The sequence below is a fragment of the Thalassophryne amazonica genome, chromosome 15, assembly GCF_902500255.1.
Source record: "Thalassophryne amazonica chromosome 15, fThaAma1.1, whole genome shotgun sequence".
Lineage (NCBI taxonomy): Eukaryota > Metazoa > Chordata > Actinopteri > Batrachoidiformes > Batrachoididae > Thalassophryne > Thalassophryne amazonica.
This window is the reverse complement of record NC_047117.1, coordinates 12,626,279-12,643,132: the sequence shown is the minus strand read 5'-3', so window position 1 is coordinate 12,643,132 and position 16,854 is coordinate 12,626,279. Positions and strand designations below refer to the sequence as shown.

Here is a 16,854-nt window from a genome sequence, read left to right as displayed (position 1 = left end):
TGGTTTGGTGCAGATCTTCAGTCAGTATCTGATACGGTCAGTAAATGTTCTGTTTGGCTTTAGTTTAAACCAGTCATGACTTTTAATTTGCTTTGTTTTTTGTTCTATGGTTCTATTATTTGTGGGTGCTGACGAGATAAAAAACAGGACAATTAACTTCACAGTTTATATAAAAAAAAAACTTCCCTGAACGTTACTAGAAGGTTTTATGCAAATGTGTTGTTTCCCCAACGTTTAATTTGTTTTCATTTGGTCTTAAATAGCTCCCAAAGAGCCGCAGGTGGGAAGCCCCAAACAGAACACCTAAATGGATGTGATTGCAGCTTCGACGGAATCTATGAGGTGATGACAGAGGGATCGCCACCAGGTTTTCCATCCTCCAAGGTGAGAGAGTCAAACTGCGGCTGGTGATGGATTATCAGGTGAAGAGGAATTAACAAATCTAAATATGTTACATAAGGACTACGCAGGATGGCTCATGACTCCAGCTGGTCCAGGAGACGGGGAATCATGACTTCGGTTTTTACCCACAGTGGGACTACAACACAGGAGGCCATACCCGAAGAGGAACTGGTTTTTGGAATGTGGATCCAGTTTGGGATGGTTTTTGTGGCAGGTTTGACTGATGGTTTTTAGTCAAGTCCTAGGGAATGCTGTCCAGTTAGACCAGAGAGTCCTATACGTTTCTCCAAACAGCAGCATGGGGTTGTTCCAGGATCAGCCGCTAGACTGGAGCTTCTCCTCACTGCAGCGGGGAAATGTCTCTGACAGGAGAGTCAACCACACCTACAGCTTCTACAGGAATCTCATGCTGACCTCCACCTTCAGCCCTCCCACTTCCTCCTCCTTCGACCTGTACTACTCTCTCCTCTCTGCCACATCTTCATCCTTTCAACAAACATCTTACCCACCTTCCTCCTCTTTCTTCTCCCCATCTCCGTCCACTCTGTGGTCTAATGACTTGGCGGACTTGGAGCGCATGTTGCTCTGGACCCTCCACGAGCCCAGCACCATCATGCTGACCATCATGTACTGTCTCTCCTTCATTTTGGGTTTCATTGGGAACCTCATGTCCTTGTATGTCCTCACCAACAGGCGCAGCCGGCGGTTGGCCGGTGTTAGCGCCACGCGCACTCTCCTGGTGAACCTGGCGGTGTGTGACCTGGCTGTTGTTTGTGTGTGTATGCCCATCACCCTGGGAAGCAAGATCTACACCGCCTGGGTCTACGGTGACCTCCTGTGTCGCGCAGTGCCCTTCACGCAGGCCGTGTCGGTCTCAGCCAGCGTGCTAACACTAACGGTGATCAGCGTAAACCGCTTCTACAGCGTTCGAGCTCCACTGCGAGCTCGCTCCATGTTTACCCGCAGTCGGATCTTGGCGACAGTTGCTATGGTGTGGACAGTGTCGTCGGTGATGTGCGCTCCATTAGCGGTGATGAACCGGCTGCGGAAGATCAGCCTTGGAACGTTCGCCATCTTGGTCTGTCAAGAAGAGTGGCCTGAGCCTCGCCTCAAACAGGGGTATGTACGATCCAATAATGTCATTGTAACTGCACAGACGGGGGGGACGAGAAGATACGTGGAAGATTCATGCAGATTTTAGACCTATTACCTGGTAAAATACTGAACCATCCCCTCTAGAATATTTGCTCCACTATGTTGGTAACACAGGTAGTGTGTACTTCAGCTTATTTAACTTTTTTCCTGTGTGACCTAGGCCAGCAGGAGGCGCTGTGCATGTGGTAGTCAATAGGCCTCACTCCGTGGCAGCCAAAAGGATACTCAGACCACTCGGGCCAGAACCCAGATTTTAGCCGACTGGTCAGAGCGTCCGCCTCCCATGCCAGAGACTGTGAGTTTGTATCCAGAGGGGAGCGAGTGAGAGGAGTCAAATCAAAAGCACAACGCAGAGTAAGCCGCTACACCCAGATGTACGCAACTTTACGTAACATTTCTCCATGTTGCGTTTAGCAGCAGTATCGATCACACTGAGCTCCACTGCTAAGCAGTTTTGGAACTCAGTCCCAGCAACCTCTCACACCGGCCTTACTGCACATTGGTGATGGGGTCGTTACTAAAAAAAGTAATGTATTACACATTACTGACTATATATTTAAAAATGTATTGCCTTACTTCTGCCTTACTTCTTTACTGTCTGTGGAAAGTAATGTGTCACTTACAGTCGAGAGCCAAACCTTAAAGTCAGGTCGTGCACTGCAGACATGCAACAAATTCTGACTGTTAGAGGAAGTCTGTCTGTCTGTCTGTCTCTCTCTCTCTTTCTCTGTCTGTCTCTCTCTCTCTTTCTCTCTCCCTCCCTCTCCCTCACTGACTGTGTTTAATTAACCATCTTTAAAGCCTACGGAGCATTTTAGCACAAAAGCCACAGGCAAGAGCTGACACACACACACACACACACACACACACACACACACACACACACACACACACACACACACACACACACACACACACACACACACACACACACACTTATTTCTGACAGTTATTCAAACCAAGGTAATCTTATTTTTTTAAAGTAATCAACAGGCGTTTGACTTGTGTGTGCAGAAAAAATGCCATGGAAAATAACAAACCTGTTTAATCCACACATTTCACCTCCAACTTTATGGAAACTGTTTCTCACGTAAGCATCACCATCCACTGAATGTTCCTTCAAGCTCTCCCATCTTTCTCAAGCTGCATCACTAATTTTGGTGCACGGTCTGAGGCACTGTAATGTGATTACTGAATTCACAACAGTCACAGCCTATAGTACTGTGTTACAGGCACATCTAATGGGATTATAATAACATGTTACAGTGCTGCATTCCATACATATGTAATGGGATTACAGTAACACGTTACAATACTGTGGTACAGACAAATGTATTGGGATTACAATTACTCTACCATGCTGCATTGCAGACACATGTAATGGAATCACATTAACATGTTACAATACTATGTTACAGATACATGTAATGGGATTACAGTAACATATTACAATACTGTGTTACAGACAAATGTAATGGGATTACAGTTACGTTACAGTATTGCATTACAGACATGCAATGGGATTACAGTAACACATTGCAATACTGTGTTACACAAATGTATCTGGATTACAGTAACACATTACAATACTGTGTGGTACAGACAAATGTATCGGGATTACAGTTACTCTACCATACTGCATTGCAGACATGTAATGGAATCACATTAACACATTACAATACTGTGTTACAGACAAATGTAATGGGATTACAGTTACGTTACAGTATTGCATTACAGACACATGCAATGGGATTATAGTAACATGTTACAATACTGTGTTGCAGACACATGTAATGGGAGTACAGTAACATGTTACAATACCGTTACAGACAAATGCAATGAGATTACAGATATGATGCAGTACTGCATTACAGACAAATGTAATGGGATTACAGTAACATGTTACAATACTGTGTTACAGACATGTAATGGGATTACAGTTACATTATAGTTATATTGTAATACTGGATTACAGATGCATGTGAGGGGGTTACAATACTGTGTTACAGAGAAATGTAAAGGGATTACAGGAACATGTTACAGTACTGTTACAGAAAAATGTAATGGGATTTACATTTACATTACAGTACTGTTACAGACAAATGTAATGAGATTACAGTAACATGTTACAATACTGTGTTACAGACAAATGTAAAAGGATTACAGTAACACGTTACAATACTGTTGCAGACAAATGTAAAGGGATTACAGTAACATGTTACAATACTGTTACAGACAAATGTAAAGGGATTACAGTAACATGTTACAGTACTGTTACAAACAAATGTAATGGGATTACAGTAACACATTACAATACTGTGTTACAGACAAATGTAATGGGATTAAAGTTACATTACAGTACTGCATTACAGACACATGTAATGGGATTACAGTAAAATTGTTGTGTGTTGGGGGGGTGTGGCTGGACGTTTTGGTGTTCTTTTCTTTTCTTTGCTCTCCAGGTGGTATGCAAACTGATTTATTGTCTGTGGAGAAGGTGATGGCAGAAGAGCCCTTCACCCTCATCAACATGATGTGCAGCACCTGTGGATGGTGCTCACGTGCAACCTTAAAGACTTTCAGCTGAAGCAGATAATGAGATGGTGTTCTGCATTTAAGTCATGTGTGATTCAAGCAGAATTGCCGGGAACTCGACCTTGTGATGTTCGTTTGTGAGACGCTGAGGACCGCGCCTGGGTTTGACACATCGTGCCTGTGAAGGAGGAAGGGTGAGGGACACATGCTGTCAGCACACATCAGAGGTGATTAATTGTTTGACTAATTGTTAACAGTAACTTGGTATTTTGTTACGCAGTATATTTGAACTTTGATGAGAATTGTGCAGCTCGCTTCTCACTGCCGTGGCATGCGGACTGATGATCCTCCACCTGTTGTGAGAAGCTGCTCATTTACATAAAGCTTAAATACAGACCTGAATGTGTTGCTGATAGTGTGTGCCTTTTGAAGGATATTAGTTGTAGCTGCTGACTTACCTCACCTTTTCTATCCTTCGCAGAGAGTCGGTTTGTCGTGTCCACCTGCGGGGTGTTTAGCGGTGAACGTGGGTCCAGAAGCGCCGGGCTTCGATCCTTTTGGGCGCTGGAGAGCGTGCCATCCTTCACTCCGCCAGACTGACGCAGCTTTTGTTCGTACACTTTGTTATGCACCAGAGGGTGGAAAAATAAATTGTTTTGTTATTGGAACTGCTTTCTGGTTATTTTAGCGCTGGGTTCGGTCAGACGCAGGTCCGCTCCTCAACCCGCGTCGACACATAACAAAAATGTTACAATATTGTGTTACAGACAAATGTTTACAGTAACATATTACAGACTTCAAGTCAGTTTAATCATAACATAAATTATTTCGAAGTTTGGGTTTGTTGATGATCATTCAGTCTAAAATTGTGCTCTACAATAAGTGCACTTCTTGGTGGTCTTCAAGCCATTTGACTACTTTGGTGAGTTAATTGTTTGATATTTATTAAACTTAACTAACTCATTGTTTTATCCTTGTTGAGTTTTTTGTTGCATCATTGAGATTAATACTTAAGTAATTACACATTAATTAGCAGTTATAGTGTTATATAGTGTTATTAACACATAATAATGATATAAAGACTTTAATAAAGGCCTTTTTATCTGATAAGTACTGCATTTCACAAGGGCCATAATATAAAGTGTTGCCAATGGTCCATAAACGTACAAAGATTATTTTGCTTTCAGATTTACAGGCATTACCTTTCGCTTGTTTATGGGATATTGAGCTGCGACCTGCTCTGTCAGGCATTTAATATGAGCTCAGATGAGAGTGTCACAATGAGTCGAGTTTATGAGCACAAACACACCTCAGGCTTGATGGTGCTGCACCTTTTTTTTCCAAACCATGTTGGAGTTGGGGTGACAACAAAATAGCTGAAACTCATTCCACACTCGAACACAACAGGAGAGAAAATCAGCAGATGGAGGCAGGATGGCAGATGTTAGGTTTGAAAAACCTGCTCCAGAGATTCTGTTTTTCTTATGGTTGAAGCTCCAGGGGCATGCTGGGATATACTGTATGTCATCTATTTTGAACATGTGTCCAACTGCACTTTTCAGTGATGGAACAGGGGAAGATGGGCATTTGGGCTTTTTTTTTTTTAAATTTGTACAGTTGTGAAAAATCTGTAAAGATACTGCTGCACTTGGAACTGGTAATGAGTGTCAACCCACTTTAGAGACAGCTGACATTTCATCTGTAAAAATGAAGGCACTTGATAACTGCTGCAAAAATGCTTCATATACATGCTGTTTTCAAATATTGGCAAATCCAGTACAAATACAATGGAAAGATGGGAGGTGATGGTCTAGTGGTTAAACATTGGGCTTGAGACTAGAGTAACAGTAAGTTACATTCATAATGTACCATGTTTTGGATATAAAAGTCCACATTCAGTGCTTATTTTGTGTGTACCTTTATCTTTGTTTGATCCATTTTAATTTATTTATGCATTGGCCTTGAGTTTTCCATCCTTAGTCTTGACACCTAAAGCGGTCAAAGCCTTGGCTGGGGCCATGGGGTTAGGGCGGAGCTCAATCCGTTGGTTGTAACTTTTGGGGAGGGAGGAGTTCGGGGAGGCCATGGAGGAGGACTATCGGTTGGCCTCAAAGAAATTCTGGCAAACCATCCGATACCTCAGGAGGCGGAAGCAGCTCTCCGCCAACACTGTCTATAGTGTGGGTGGGGAGCTGTTGACCCTGACTGGGGATGTTGTCACGCGGTGGAAGGAATACTTTGAGGATCTCCTCAATCCCATCGTCACATCTTCCAAAAAGGAAGCAGAGACTGGGGACTCAGAGGCAGACTCATCCAACACCCAGGCCGAAGTCAGCGAGGTGGTCAGAAAGCTCCTTGGTGGCAAGGCTCCTGGGGTGGATGAAATCTGTCCTGAGTACCTTACGTCTCTGGATGTTGTGGGACTGTCTTGGTTGATACACCTCTGCAACATCGTGTGGCGGTCAGGGACAGTGCCTCTGGATTGGCAGACCGGGGTGGTGGTCCCTCTGTTTAAGAAGGGGGACCGGAGGGTGTGTTCCAACTAGAGGGGGATCACACTCCTCACCCTCCCCGGTAAGGTCTATTCCAGAGTATTGGAGAGGAGAATTCGACCGATAGTCGAACCTCGGATTCAGGAGGAGCAGTGTGGTTTTCATCCTAGTCGTGGCACACTGGACCAGCTCTACACCCTCCATCGGGTGCTCGAGGGTTCATGGGAGTTCGCCCAACCAGTCCACATGTGCTGTGTGGATCTGGAGAACATGTTCGACCGTGTCCCTCGAGGCACCCTGTTGGGGGTGCTCCAGGAGTATGGGGTCTGGGGTCCTTTGCTAAGGGCTATTTGGTCCCTGTATGACCGCAGCAGGAGCTTGGTTCGCATTGCCGGTAGTAAGTCAAACCTGTTTCCAGTGCACATTGGCCTCTGCTAGGGCTGCCCTTTGTCACTGGTTCTGTTCATTACCTTTATGGACAGAATTTCTAGGAGCAGCCAGGGTGTAGAGGGGGTCTGGTTTGGGAACCACAGAATCTCACCTCTGCTGTTTGTGGATGATGTGGTTCTGTTGGCTTCGTCAAATCAGGATCTTCAACGTGCACTGGGACGGTTTGCAGCCGAGTGTGAAGCATCCGGGATGAAAATCAGCACCTCTAAATCCGAGGCCATGGTTCTCGACCGGAAAAAGGTGCCTTGCCCTCTTCAGGTTGGTGGAGTGTCCTTGCCTCAAGTGGAGGAGTTTAAGTATCTTGGGGTCTTGTTCACGAGTGAGGGACGGATGGAGCGTGAGATCGACAGATGAATCGGTGCAGTGTCTGCAGTGATGCGGTCACTGTGTCGGACCGTTGTGGTGAAGAGGAGCTGGGGGAGGTGTGTGTGGATTGGGAGGTCTGGGTGGCTTTTCTTGAGCTGCTGGCCCCGCGACCTGACCCCGGATGAAACGGAAGAAAATGGATGGATGGATGGATCAATGCTTTGTGTTTAGCCTTGGGTAGGTGGGGGAGCAAAGCCTTGGAATTGAGTTGTCAGTCCTTAGACATAACAACTTTGGCAGACAGAGCCCTATCTTGGAGGTTGCGGGGTCAGTGTCTTAGTCTTAATTTTGGAGTGATAAATGCCTTGGGTTTGGTCTTGGGTGAGGGGGATGGTCAAAGCCTTGGACTTGACTTTGGGGGGTGAAGGAGGATTAATGTCTTGGTCTTGACTTTGGGGGGGTCAGTGCTTTGGGTTTGCCTGGGGGGGGGGTCCAATGTCTTGGGTCTGGGCCTTTGGGGGTGTCAGTGAATTGGTCTTGTTCATAGTGGTCAAACCCTGGGTTTTGGAGGCCAAATCCTTGGCTTTGGTCTTGAGGGATTGGGCTTTGACTACAACCCCTGGCAATAATTATGGAATCACTGGCCTCGGAGCATGTTCATTCAGTTGTTTAATTTTGCAGAAAAAAAGCAGATCACAGACATGACATAAAACTAAAGTCATTTCAAATGGCAACTTTCTGGCTTTAAGAAACACTATAAGAAATCAAGAAAAAAAATTGTGGCAGTCAGTAACGGTTACTTTTTTAGACCAAGCAGAGGGAAAAAAATATGGACTCACTCAATTCTGAGGAATAAATTATGGAATCACCCTGTAAATTTTCATCCCCAAAACTAACACCTGCATCATATCAGATATGCTCGTTAGTCTGCATCTAAAAAGGAGTGATCACACCTTGGAGAGCTGTTGCACCAAGTGGACTGACATGAATCATGGCTCCAACACGAGAGATGTCAATTGAAACAAAGGAGAGGATTATCAAACTCTTAAAAGAGGGTAAATCATCACGCAGTGTTGCAAAAGATGTTGGTTGTTCACAGTCAGCTGTGTCTAAACTCTGGACCAAATACAAACAACATGGGAAGGTTGTTAAAGGCAAACATACTGGTAGACCAAGTAAGACATCAAAGCATCAAGACAGAAACCTTAAAGCAATATGTCTCAAAAATCGAAAATGCACAACAAAACAAATAAGGAACGAATGGGAGGAAACTGGAGTCAACGTCTGTGACCGAACTGTAAGAAACCGCCTAAAGGAAATGGGATTTACATACAGAAAAGCTAAACGAAAGCCGTCATTAACACCTGAACAGAAAAAAACAAGGTTACAATGGGCTAAGGAAAAGCAATCATGGACTGTGGATGACTGGATGAAAGTCATATTCAGTGATGAATCTCAAATCTGCATTGGGCAAGGTGATGATGCTGTGCCGTTCCAATGAGATTTATAAAGATGACTGCCTGAAGAGAATGTAAATTTCCACAGTCATTGATGATATGGGGCTGCATGTCAGGTAAAGGCACTGGGGAGATGGCTGTCATTACATCATCAATAAATGCACAAGTTTACATTGATATTTTGGACACTTTTCTTATCCCATCAATTGAAAGGATGTTTGGGGTAAAATAATTTTTCAAGATGATAATGCGTCTTGCCATAGAGCAAAAACTGTGAAAACATTCCTTGCAAAAAGACACATAGGGTCAATGTCATGGCCTGCAAATAGTCCGGATCTTAATCCAATTGAAAATCTTTGGTGGAAGTTGAAGAAAATGGTCCATGACAAGGCTCCAACCTGCAAAGCTGATCTGGCAACAGCAATCAGAGAAAGTTGGAGCCAGATTGATGAAGAGTACTGTTTGTCACTCATTAAGTCCATGCCTCAGAGACTGCAAGCTGTTATAAAAGCCAGAGGTGGTACAACAAAATACTAGTGATGTGTTGGAGCGTTCTTTTGTTTTTCATGATTCCATAATTTATTCCTCAGAATTGAGTGATTCTATATTTTTTTTCCCATTGCTTGGTCTAAAAAAGTAACCATTACTGACTGCCACAATTTTTTTTTCCTGATTTCTTACAGTGTTTCTTAAAGCCAGAAAGTTGCCATTTGAAATGACTTTAGTTTTGTGTCATGTCTGTGATCTGCTTTTTTTCTACAAAATTAAACAACTGAATGAACATCCTCCGAGGTCGGTGATTCAATAATTTTTGCCAGGGGTTGTACAATACTGCATGTGACTAACCATCACTTGTTGGTGACTTGTTTTCTCTATGCAAATTACAAGCAGACAAAATCACTCTGCAATTTTGCTCTTTTTTTAATCACAAGAAAACACAAAAGACTGGCAATGCCAGAGCCAACAAATAAACACTTCATAGTGCCAACTGCAATGTTTTATTCAACATTTTCTCAATTTTCCTTGTTGTATCATGTGCTAGAGTGATTATTTAGCCTCAAACAGACAAAAAAAAAGCACATTTGGAACCCTGTGGTCAGTTTCTGGCTGCAGCCTTTGCAGTGGTTTTACATGCAGCTTGTAACCGAAGCGGCGACGTGAGGCGATGCAGAATGCTTGATCAGTCATCTTTTGTTGGCATTTCAGAGTTTAGCCGGGTGTGTCAAGAGTTTTTGTAAAAAATGTAATGTCCTTTTGGAGCAGCTCAAACAGAAAGTCGTTCTAGAGGAAAGCTTCGAGTGGTTTTATCCCCTGCGGTATTTCTGTTTTCACATCGCTGTCTGACTTTTTCTTAATTCCGATTTGCCATTTATTCTTTATGGACTTTAATCTGTTTGGTAAGAACTCTGCAGGTGTGTGCCAAATAGTGTTGTGTGTTACAGATAAGTTGATTAAAACCTCCAGCAAAATTTTATAACACGGTAACAAATCACAGATATAACACAAAACAATTATTTTTGTTTACTAGCTGAACATTCTGCCTTTGTGAAACGTACCACCAATTTAAATATTATTTGAATTAAAGACAAATTGTTTCCCAGATTAGTTAGATAAAAAAAAATGTAATAATTTCATCGATTGCATGTCTAACATAAACATACCCAAGGATAAGTGCCCCAAAGGACTTTTAGCCCATTTGGGGTGTGTCCAAGACCATTTTGGTATTTAACCTGTAGGAAATACCACTGTGAAGCCAGGCACTGATTATAAAATGGTTGGGTTTACCAGGTTCATTATTCATGGGTGTTTTGTACTCCAGTCACTATACCAACCAGTTAGAGTGGCACCTGTCCTTCCCTGTAAACTGGAGTGCACCGGGCACACGGCACTGTGATCCTGAGGAAACACATGCCAGTGAAATTATTTTTGGTTTATTAACTGATTCACTCCAACCTGTCACAGCACACTGTGGACACCAAAGCTCCCTGTGGTGAAGCAGTACTGCAGCAAGTTTTTTATTTTTGTTGGGTAGGGGGGTGTTACTGAGTGCGTTTACTCTTGTTTCCTTGAATAATTGTTTTCAATTAACTTTTGCTGTATATTTTACAATCCCAGCCCTATGACTGCTAGTGGGATAGGCTACAAATCATTGTATTCTGTTTTTATTTACAATTCACACAACATCCCAACTTCATTGGAATTGGTGTTGTACACAGGTGCCTGGTGTTGATATGTCCAGGAGTGTACGTGTGTTGTGAGGCTATTTATGTGAGGTGCATCTGACTGTACTGTTCTACAGCGCTGCACATCAGACCAGGTTTTTGATGATCTAAGGTGCAAACAATTTTTAGTGATGGAAGATATCAACGCACCACCTCTGCACCCTTTCATGCTTCATTTTTAGACCAACCGTTTAGGTACTGCTATGTAGAGGTTGTGGGCACTGGTTGATTTTGTCTTGTGGAAAGTAGCAATAACACTTGCACTGGACTTTGTGCTTTTTGATGGGTATACAATAAAGGCCTAAAACTGCAAATCAGTATGCTTACATATGAGCTTTTGGACTTTTTGGCTATTTGGAAGGAAACATGACCACAACATGAAAGTTGCCAACTGAAACAGTGGGAAGAATACTAAAATTCCTCTAAGAAGAAAATCAAACAGCAAGTGTGGCAAGAAAACATGCATGTATACCAGCAAAGAGGTCAAAGCATCGGTACGGAAAACTCAAGGCAATATGCTTTGAAAATAGAAAATGCACCACAAAAGAAATGGAAAAACAAATGAGCAGGAAAATGGAGTCGCTGTTTTGACAGGAATTTGCTGAATGAAATGGAGTTTACATATTTTCAGGACCAAAAACAAGCTAAGGCCGACACCTAAACGTGAGCAAAGATGGTTCCAGCGGGTTAAAAAGAAGCAATCATAGAGTGTGGATGACTGGATGAAAGTGGTATTCAGTGATGAATCACCAAGGAAATGAAGCTGGAGCTTTCATTTCAAATGGAATTATGAAGACGACCACTGTGTGTGTGTGTGTGTGTGTGTGTGTGTGTGTGTGTGTGTGTGTGTGTGTGTGTGTGTGTGTGTGTGTGTGTGTGTGTGTGTGTGTGTGTATATAAATCTAAATACCACTTTTAATCATTTCCTTCTTCTTTGGTTCACAGATACAGTGTGCTGCTGTTTGTGATGCTCTACTGCCTGCCGGTGACCTTTAACCTTACCATAGGCTTCTTGACTGGCAGGCAGCTTTGGGAAGGAAAGAAATCCACCTTCTCTGATCTTGACCCTCGTAGCCAAGCTCTGCACGCCTCGCGTCTTAAGACCCGTCAGAAGATCGCTAAGATGGTGGTGTGTCTCGTGCTGCTGTTTGCAGTGTCCTGGCTGCCCCTCTACATGGCTGACCTTTGGATTGACTGCAAGGAAAGGCCGCCGTCGTGGCTTTTGCAGACACGGCCATTTGTCCAGTGGCTGGGCCTGACCAACTCCAGCCTAAATCCCATCTGTTACTGCTTTATTGGGGATCTGTACCGCTCGGCTAAAGTCATACGGACACGCTACTACCAGAAAGTGGCATCTCTCTTCGGTACGTCTTCATATACCCACTCAGCCGCAGTGTCTTCTCCTGCCACAGTGGTTACAGACGCAAAAGCGGCTACGTCTGACTGCCGTATTGTCACTGCTGCAGCCGTGGCAGCGTCTGCATCCATGGTTACCATTCCCAGGCTGCTGAGCTTGGCTCGAGTTCAAGGTCTGGGGCAGAAGGTTAGGGACAGTAGCGAGATCAGAGGAGGTTCAGAACACAGTATTTCAGACTGGTTTCGGTCCAGTCCCAGTGTGTACGATGGCGCCTTGTTCCACACACTCCAGCAGCCCGTAAACCATGCTGACATCACACTGACAAGAAGGCACTCTGTGAATGAGCACACTGGATTATTACCGTTAATGAACGACTCTGTAAAAATGGACCTGCTGCCTTTGAGGAGGGATTCAGGGGATAAATGCGGTCCATCAACCAAAAAAGACATCATGAGCATGGGTAGAGACAACTTCTGCTACCTTGAGGTGTATCGTAGCAAACAATCAAAGGTCTACTCTGTGATGGGAGATGCTATGGATGAAACGATGACCACTCTGTGAATCCTGCATGAACGGGGAAGAAGATGCTCCTGATTGTGCAGGCAGTTCCAACAAATACAGCAGCACCTGATTCACACTTCACACTCGACAGCGTGGATTAATCCCACGCCAAAGCCGTTGTTTGTCTTGAGGATTAACTGACTGGACTACACTCCTCCTCCTGTGTCTGTGGAGTATTCCATCTGCATCAGGTCCTCCGCTCAATAATGATATGATAATAATGATAATCTTTGGAGGTTGTGCGAGCGGAGCTGTGAATGAGTGAGGCGTACAGAGGTGGAACGTCGAGTAGCCTCGGGCTAAAAACAACAATTATCAGAAGGAAGGATGGATGTATTGTGCCATGGTGGGCAAGTCGCTGTCATAAACAATTCATCTGCTTCTTGCAGTCATGTCTGACATCTGTTTGAAGCAATAATCAAACAGGGGGAAAAGTGCAATGAAGTTTCTGCTTGAATCACATTCTATTCATTTTTAGTTATTTTTCTAATGGTTACCTGTCACCTAAGGAGACAACTAGATGTCTTTGGCACCAGGTTTCTTCAGCGGATCCTCGGGTGCCACTGGAATGACTGTCAAACAAGCACTTACTTGTGGAGAGTAAGAGAGGGAACAGCAGCTGTGACAACAGTGTCTCAGTGCTGAGGACCACAGTGCCTGGAGAAGGTCAAGGGATCTCCCACGTTCCACCTGGCTGCAGCAAATAGATTTGTACTTTAAGACGTGGGCATGAACAAGTTGTCTGCCTGGGCGGTTGCCATCCAAGACCCCAGGCAGTTCTGTAGTGTGGTGTATGCAGTGATGTGCAGCATGCTCCCAGACTTGACCTTACCTGAATGATGACATGTGTCGGTTTGTTTTTGTCACAAAACATTGGAATCTGCTCAGTATAATGTCCCCAACAATGGCGCTCATGCATGAACAGCTTCATAAACTTTGATATAACACAGTACTAAAATACCCTCGGCCGTATGAGCATAAAAATAGGAAACAGAATGTGACCTTTTGACTTCTTAAAATAGGTCAAGGTTAGCCATCTTTGAACTTGCCCAAGGTTTGTGTCCCAAGAATGTTCCCTGTGAATTTGAAGACTCTGGCAGTAATAGGACTGGACTTATGCTGAGCACAGACAGACGGATGGACGGACGCAAAGTCTTCGCAATACCCGATGGCAATATTTTGGCATTGGGTAAAAACAGATCGTACCTTTTTTACTATGCCGACTCGTACAAACTTGCAATGCCAGGAATGCTCACAAATTCAGAGAATTGCCTATGAATTACGCCTCTACGCATGTAAATCAGCACACATTCATCACGAGAAGTGTGAATTACCATAAATAACGCCGTAAAAAAACACAGTAGAACAATTCTTTTTTCCTGCAGAAAGGGAACGTTAGGTCCTGCCATCAGGTCAACAGAAAAGAAAAAGTGTACTTGTTAAGAGTGATAAGTGGAATTAAAGGACCTACTATAGCCAGTGAATTGAGGTGTGGTTGGGGGGTGGGGGGGGGGGTACCAAGTGTTTTCAATTTCATGTGACCTGAGAGCTTTGGATTTGGTCGCTGACATGTCAATAGATTTGAAAAGGACAAGTAACAAATCTTTGAGGATTCAGATCTTTTCACACACCAGATAATTAAATTTTTTTTTTTTTCACTTGCTAATGATCCTTATTTTGTGTCCTTTTCAACAGAGCCATGAAGTAACTCACAATAAATTCTGCAGACTAAAATACACTCTGCCAAATTGTCATAGTGTTAAAACAGTTTGTTCAACTCTAATATAGTGTTTATTTTATGATAGTTTGACTCTCTCATCAAGTTGATTAGAGTTAAATTAACTCTGTGGTAGTTAATTTTACTGTAATAACAGCTGGTTTAACACTGATGGTTTAACAGTGATAAGAGTTGATTTAACACGGAGTTGGTTTAATGCTATGATCAGAATTGGTTAACACTATGATAAGAGTTAGTTAAACTCTATTTGTTTAATTATAAGGGTTGCTTTAACACTGTTAAGAGTTAGTTTGATGCTTTGATCAGAGTTGGTTAACACTGAGTTTATTTACGAGTTGGTTTAATACTGTGATAAGCTGACTAATACTCTAAGAGTTAAACTCTAATTGTTTAAGGGTTGGTTTAACATTAACAAGAGATTTAATGCTGTGATCGGAGTTGATTAAAACTTGAGTTTACTTATCTGAGTTGGTTAACACTGAGTTTATTTGTGAGTTGGTTTAATACTGTGCTGTTATCTAACACTATAAGAGTTAAACTAATTGTTTAACAACAACCCTAATTCCAATGAAGTTGGGAAGTTGTGTAAAATGTAAATAAAAACATAATACAATTATTTGCAAATCTTCTTCAACATATATTCAATTGAATACACCACAGAGACAAGATATTTACTGTTCAAACTGATAAACTTTATTGTTTTTGTACAAATATTTGCTCATTTTGAAATGGATGCCTGCAACACATTTCAAAAAAGCTGGGACAGTGGTATGTTTACCACTGTGTTACATCACCTTTCCTTCTAACAACACTCAATAAGTGTTTGGGAACTGAGGACACTCATGATTGGGTATAAAAGTAGCATCCCCAAAAGTCTCAGCCATTCACAAGCTAACATGGGGCAAGGATCACCACTTTATGAACAACTGCATGAAAAAATAGTCCAACAGTTTAGGAACAATGTTTCTCGATATTCAATTGCAAGGAATTTAGGAATTCCATCATCTACAGTCCACAATATAATCAGAAAATTCAGAGAATATGGATAACTTTCTACATGTAAGCAAGTGCAAGTTAAAACTCTACCATGCAAAGTGAAAGCCAAACATCAACAACATCCAGAAACACTGCCTCCTTCTCTGGGCCCGAGCTCATGTGAAATGGACAGACGCAAAGTGGAAAAGTGTGCTGTGGCCTGATGAGTCCACATTTCAAATTGTTTTTGGAAATCATGGACATCGTGTCCTCCAGACAAAAGAGGAAAAAGACAATCCAGATTGTTACCAGCACAAAGTTCAAAAGCCAGCATCTGGGATGGTATGGGGGTGTGTTAGTGCCCATGGCATGGGCAATTTACACATCTGTGATGGCACCATCAATGCTGAAAGGTACATCCAGGTTTTGGAGCAACACATGCTGCCATCCAAGCAACGTCTTTTTCAGGGACGTCTCTGCTTATTTCAGCAAGACAATGCCAAGTCACATTCTGCACATGTTACAACAGCGTGGCTTTGTAGTAAAAGAGTGCGGGTACTAGACTGGCCTGCCTGCAGTCCAGACCTGTCGCACATTGAAAATGTGTGGTGCATTATGAAGCACAAAATACGACAACAGAGACCCCGGACTGTTGAACAACTGAAGTCATACATCAAGCAAGAATGGGAAAGAATTCCACCTACAAAGCTTTAAAGGTGATGTAACACAGTGGTAAACATACCACTGTCCCAGCTTTTTTGAAACGTCTTACAGGCATCCATTTCAAAATGAGCAAATATTTGCACAAAAACAATAAAGTTTATCAGTTTGAACATTAAATATCTTGTCTTTGTGGTGTATTCAATTGAATATAGGCTGAAGAAGATTTGCAAATCATTGTATTCTGTTTTTATTTACATTTTACACAACGTCCCAACTTCATTGGAATTGGGGTTGTATAAGGGTTGGTTTAACACTGACAAGAGATGGTTTAATGCTATGATTGGAGTTAACACTGAGTTTACTTATCTGAGTTGGATTAACACTAAGTTGACCAACAGTATGGTAAGAGTTAGTTAAACTGTATAATTGCTTAACTATAAGGGTTGGTTTAACACTAAGAGTTACTTTAATGCTATGATCAGAGTTGGTTAACACTGAGTTAATTTATCTATGAGTTGGTTTAACCCTGTGATAATAGTTG

At 42.7% G+C, this 16,854-nt stretch overlaps 1 protein-coding gene across 1 annotated transcript; it reads left to right on the top strand.

Moving 5' to 3' along the window:
- The first annotated feature begins 700 nt into the window (after positions 1-700).
- Positions 701-13,998, top strand: LOC117525817 (gastrin/cholecystokinin type B receptor-like). The gene is made up of 3 exons (XM_034187747.1): positions 701-1,521; positions 11,965-13,740; positions 13,826-13,998. Exons 1-2 carry the CDS (start codon positions 701-703, stop codon positions 12,935-12,937), a joined length of 1,794 nt encoding a protein of 597 aa, XP_034043638.1. The 3' UTR covers positions 12,938-13,740; positions 13,826-13,998.
- Positions 13,999-16,854: the final 2,856 nt, after the last annotated feature.

Bases quoted from the DNA above. Each gene is read 5' to 3' on its own strand.
- LOC117525817 (XM_034187747.1), top strand. From the start codon at position 701: ATGGGGTTGTTCCAGGATCAGCCGCTAGACTGGAGCTTCTCCTCACTG. The intron at 1,522-11,964 runs GTATGTACGATC...TTTGGTTCACAG, and splicing joins GAGCCTCGCCTCAAACAGGG to ATACAGTGTGCTGCTGTTTG.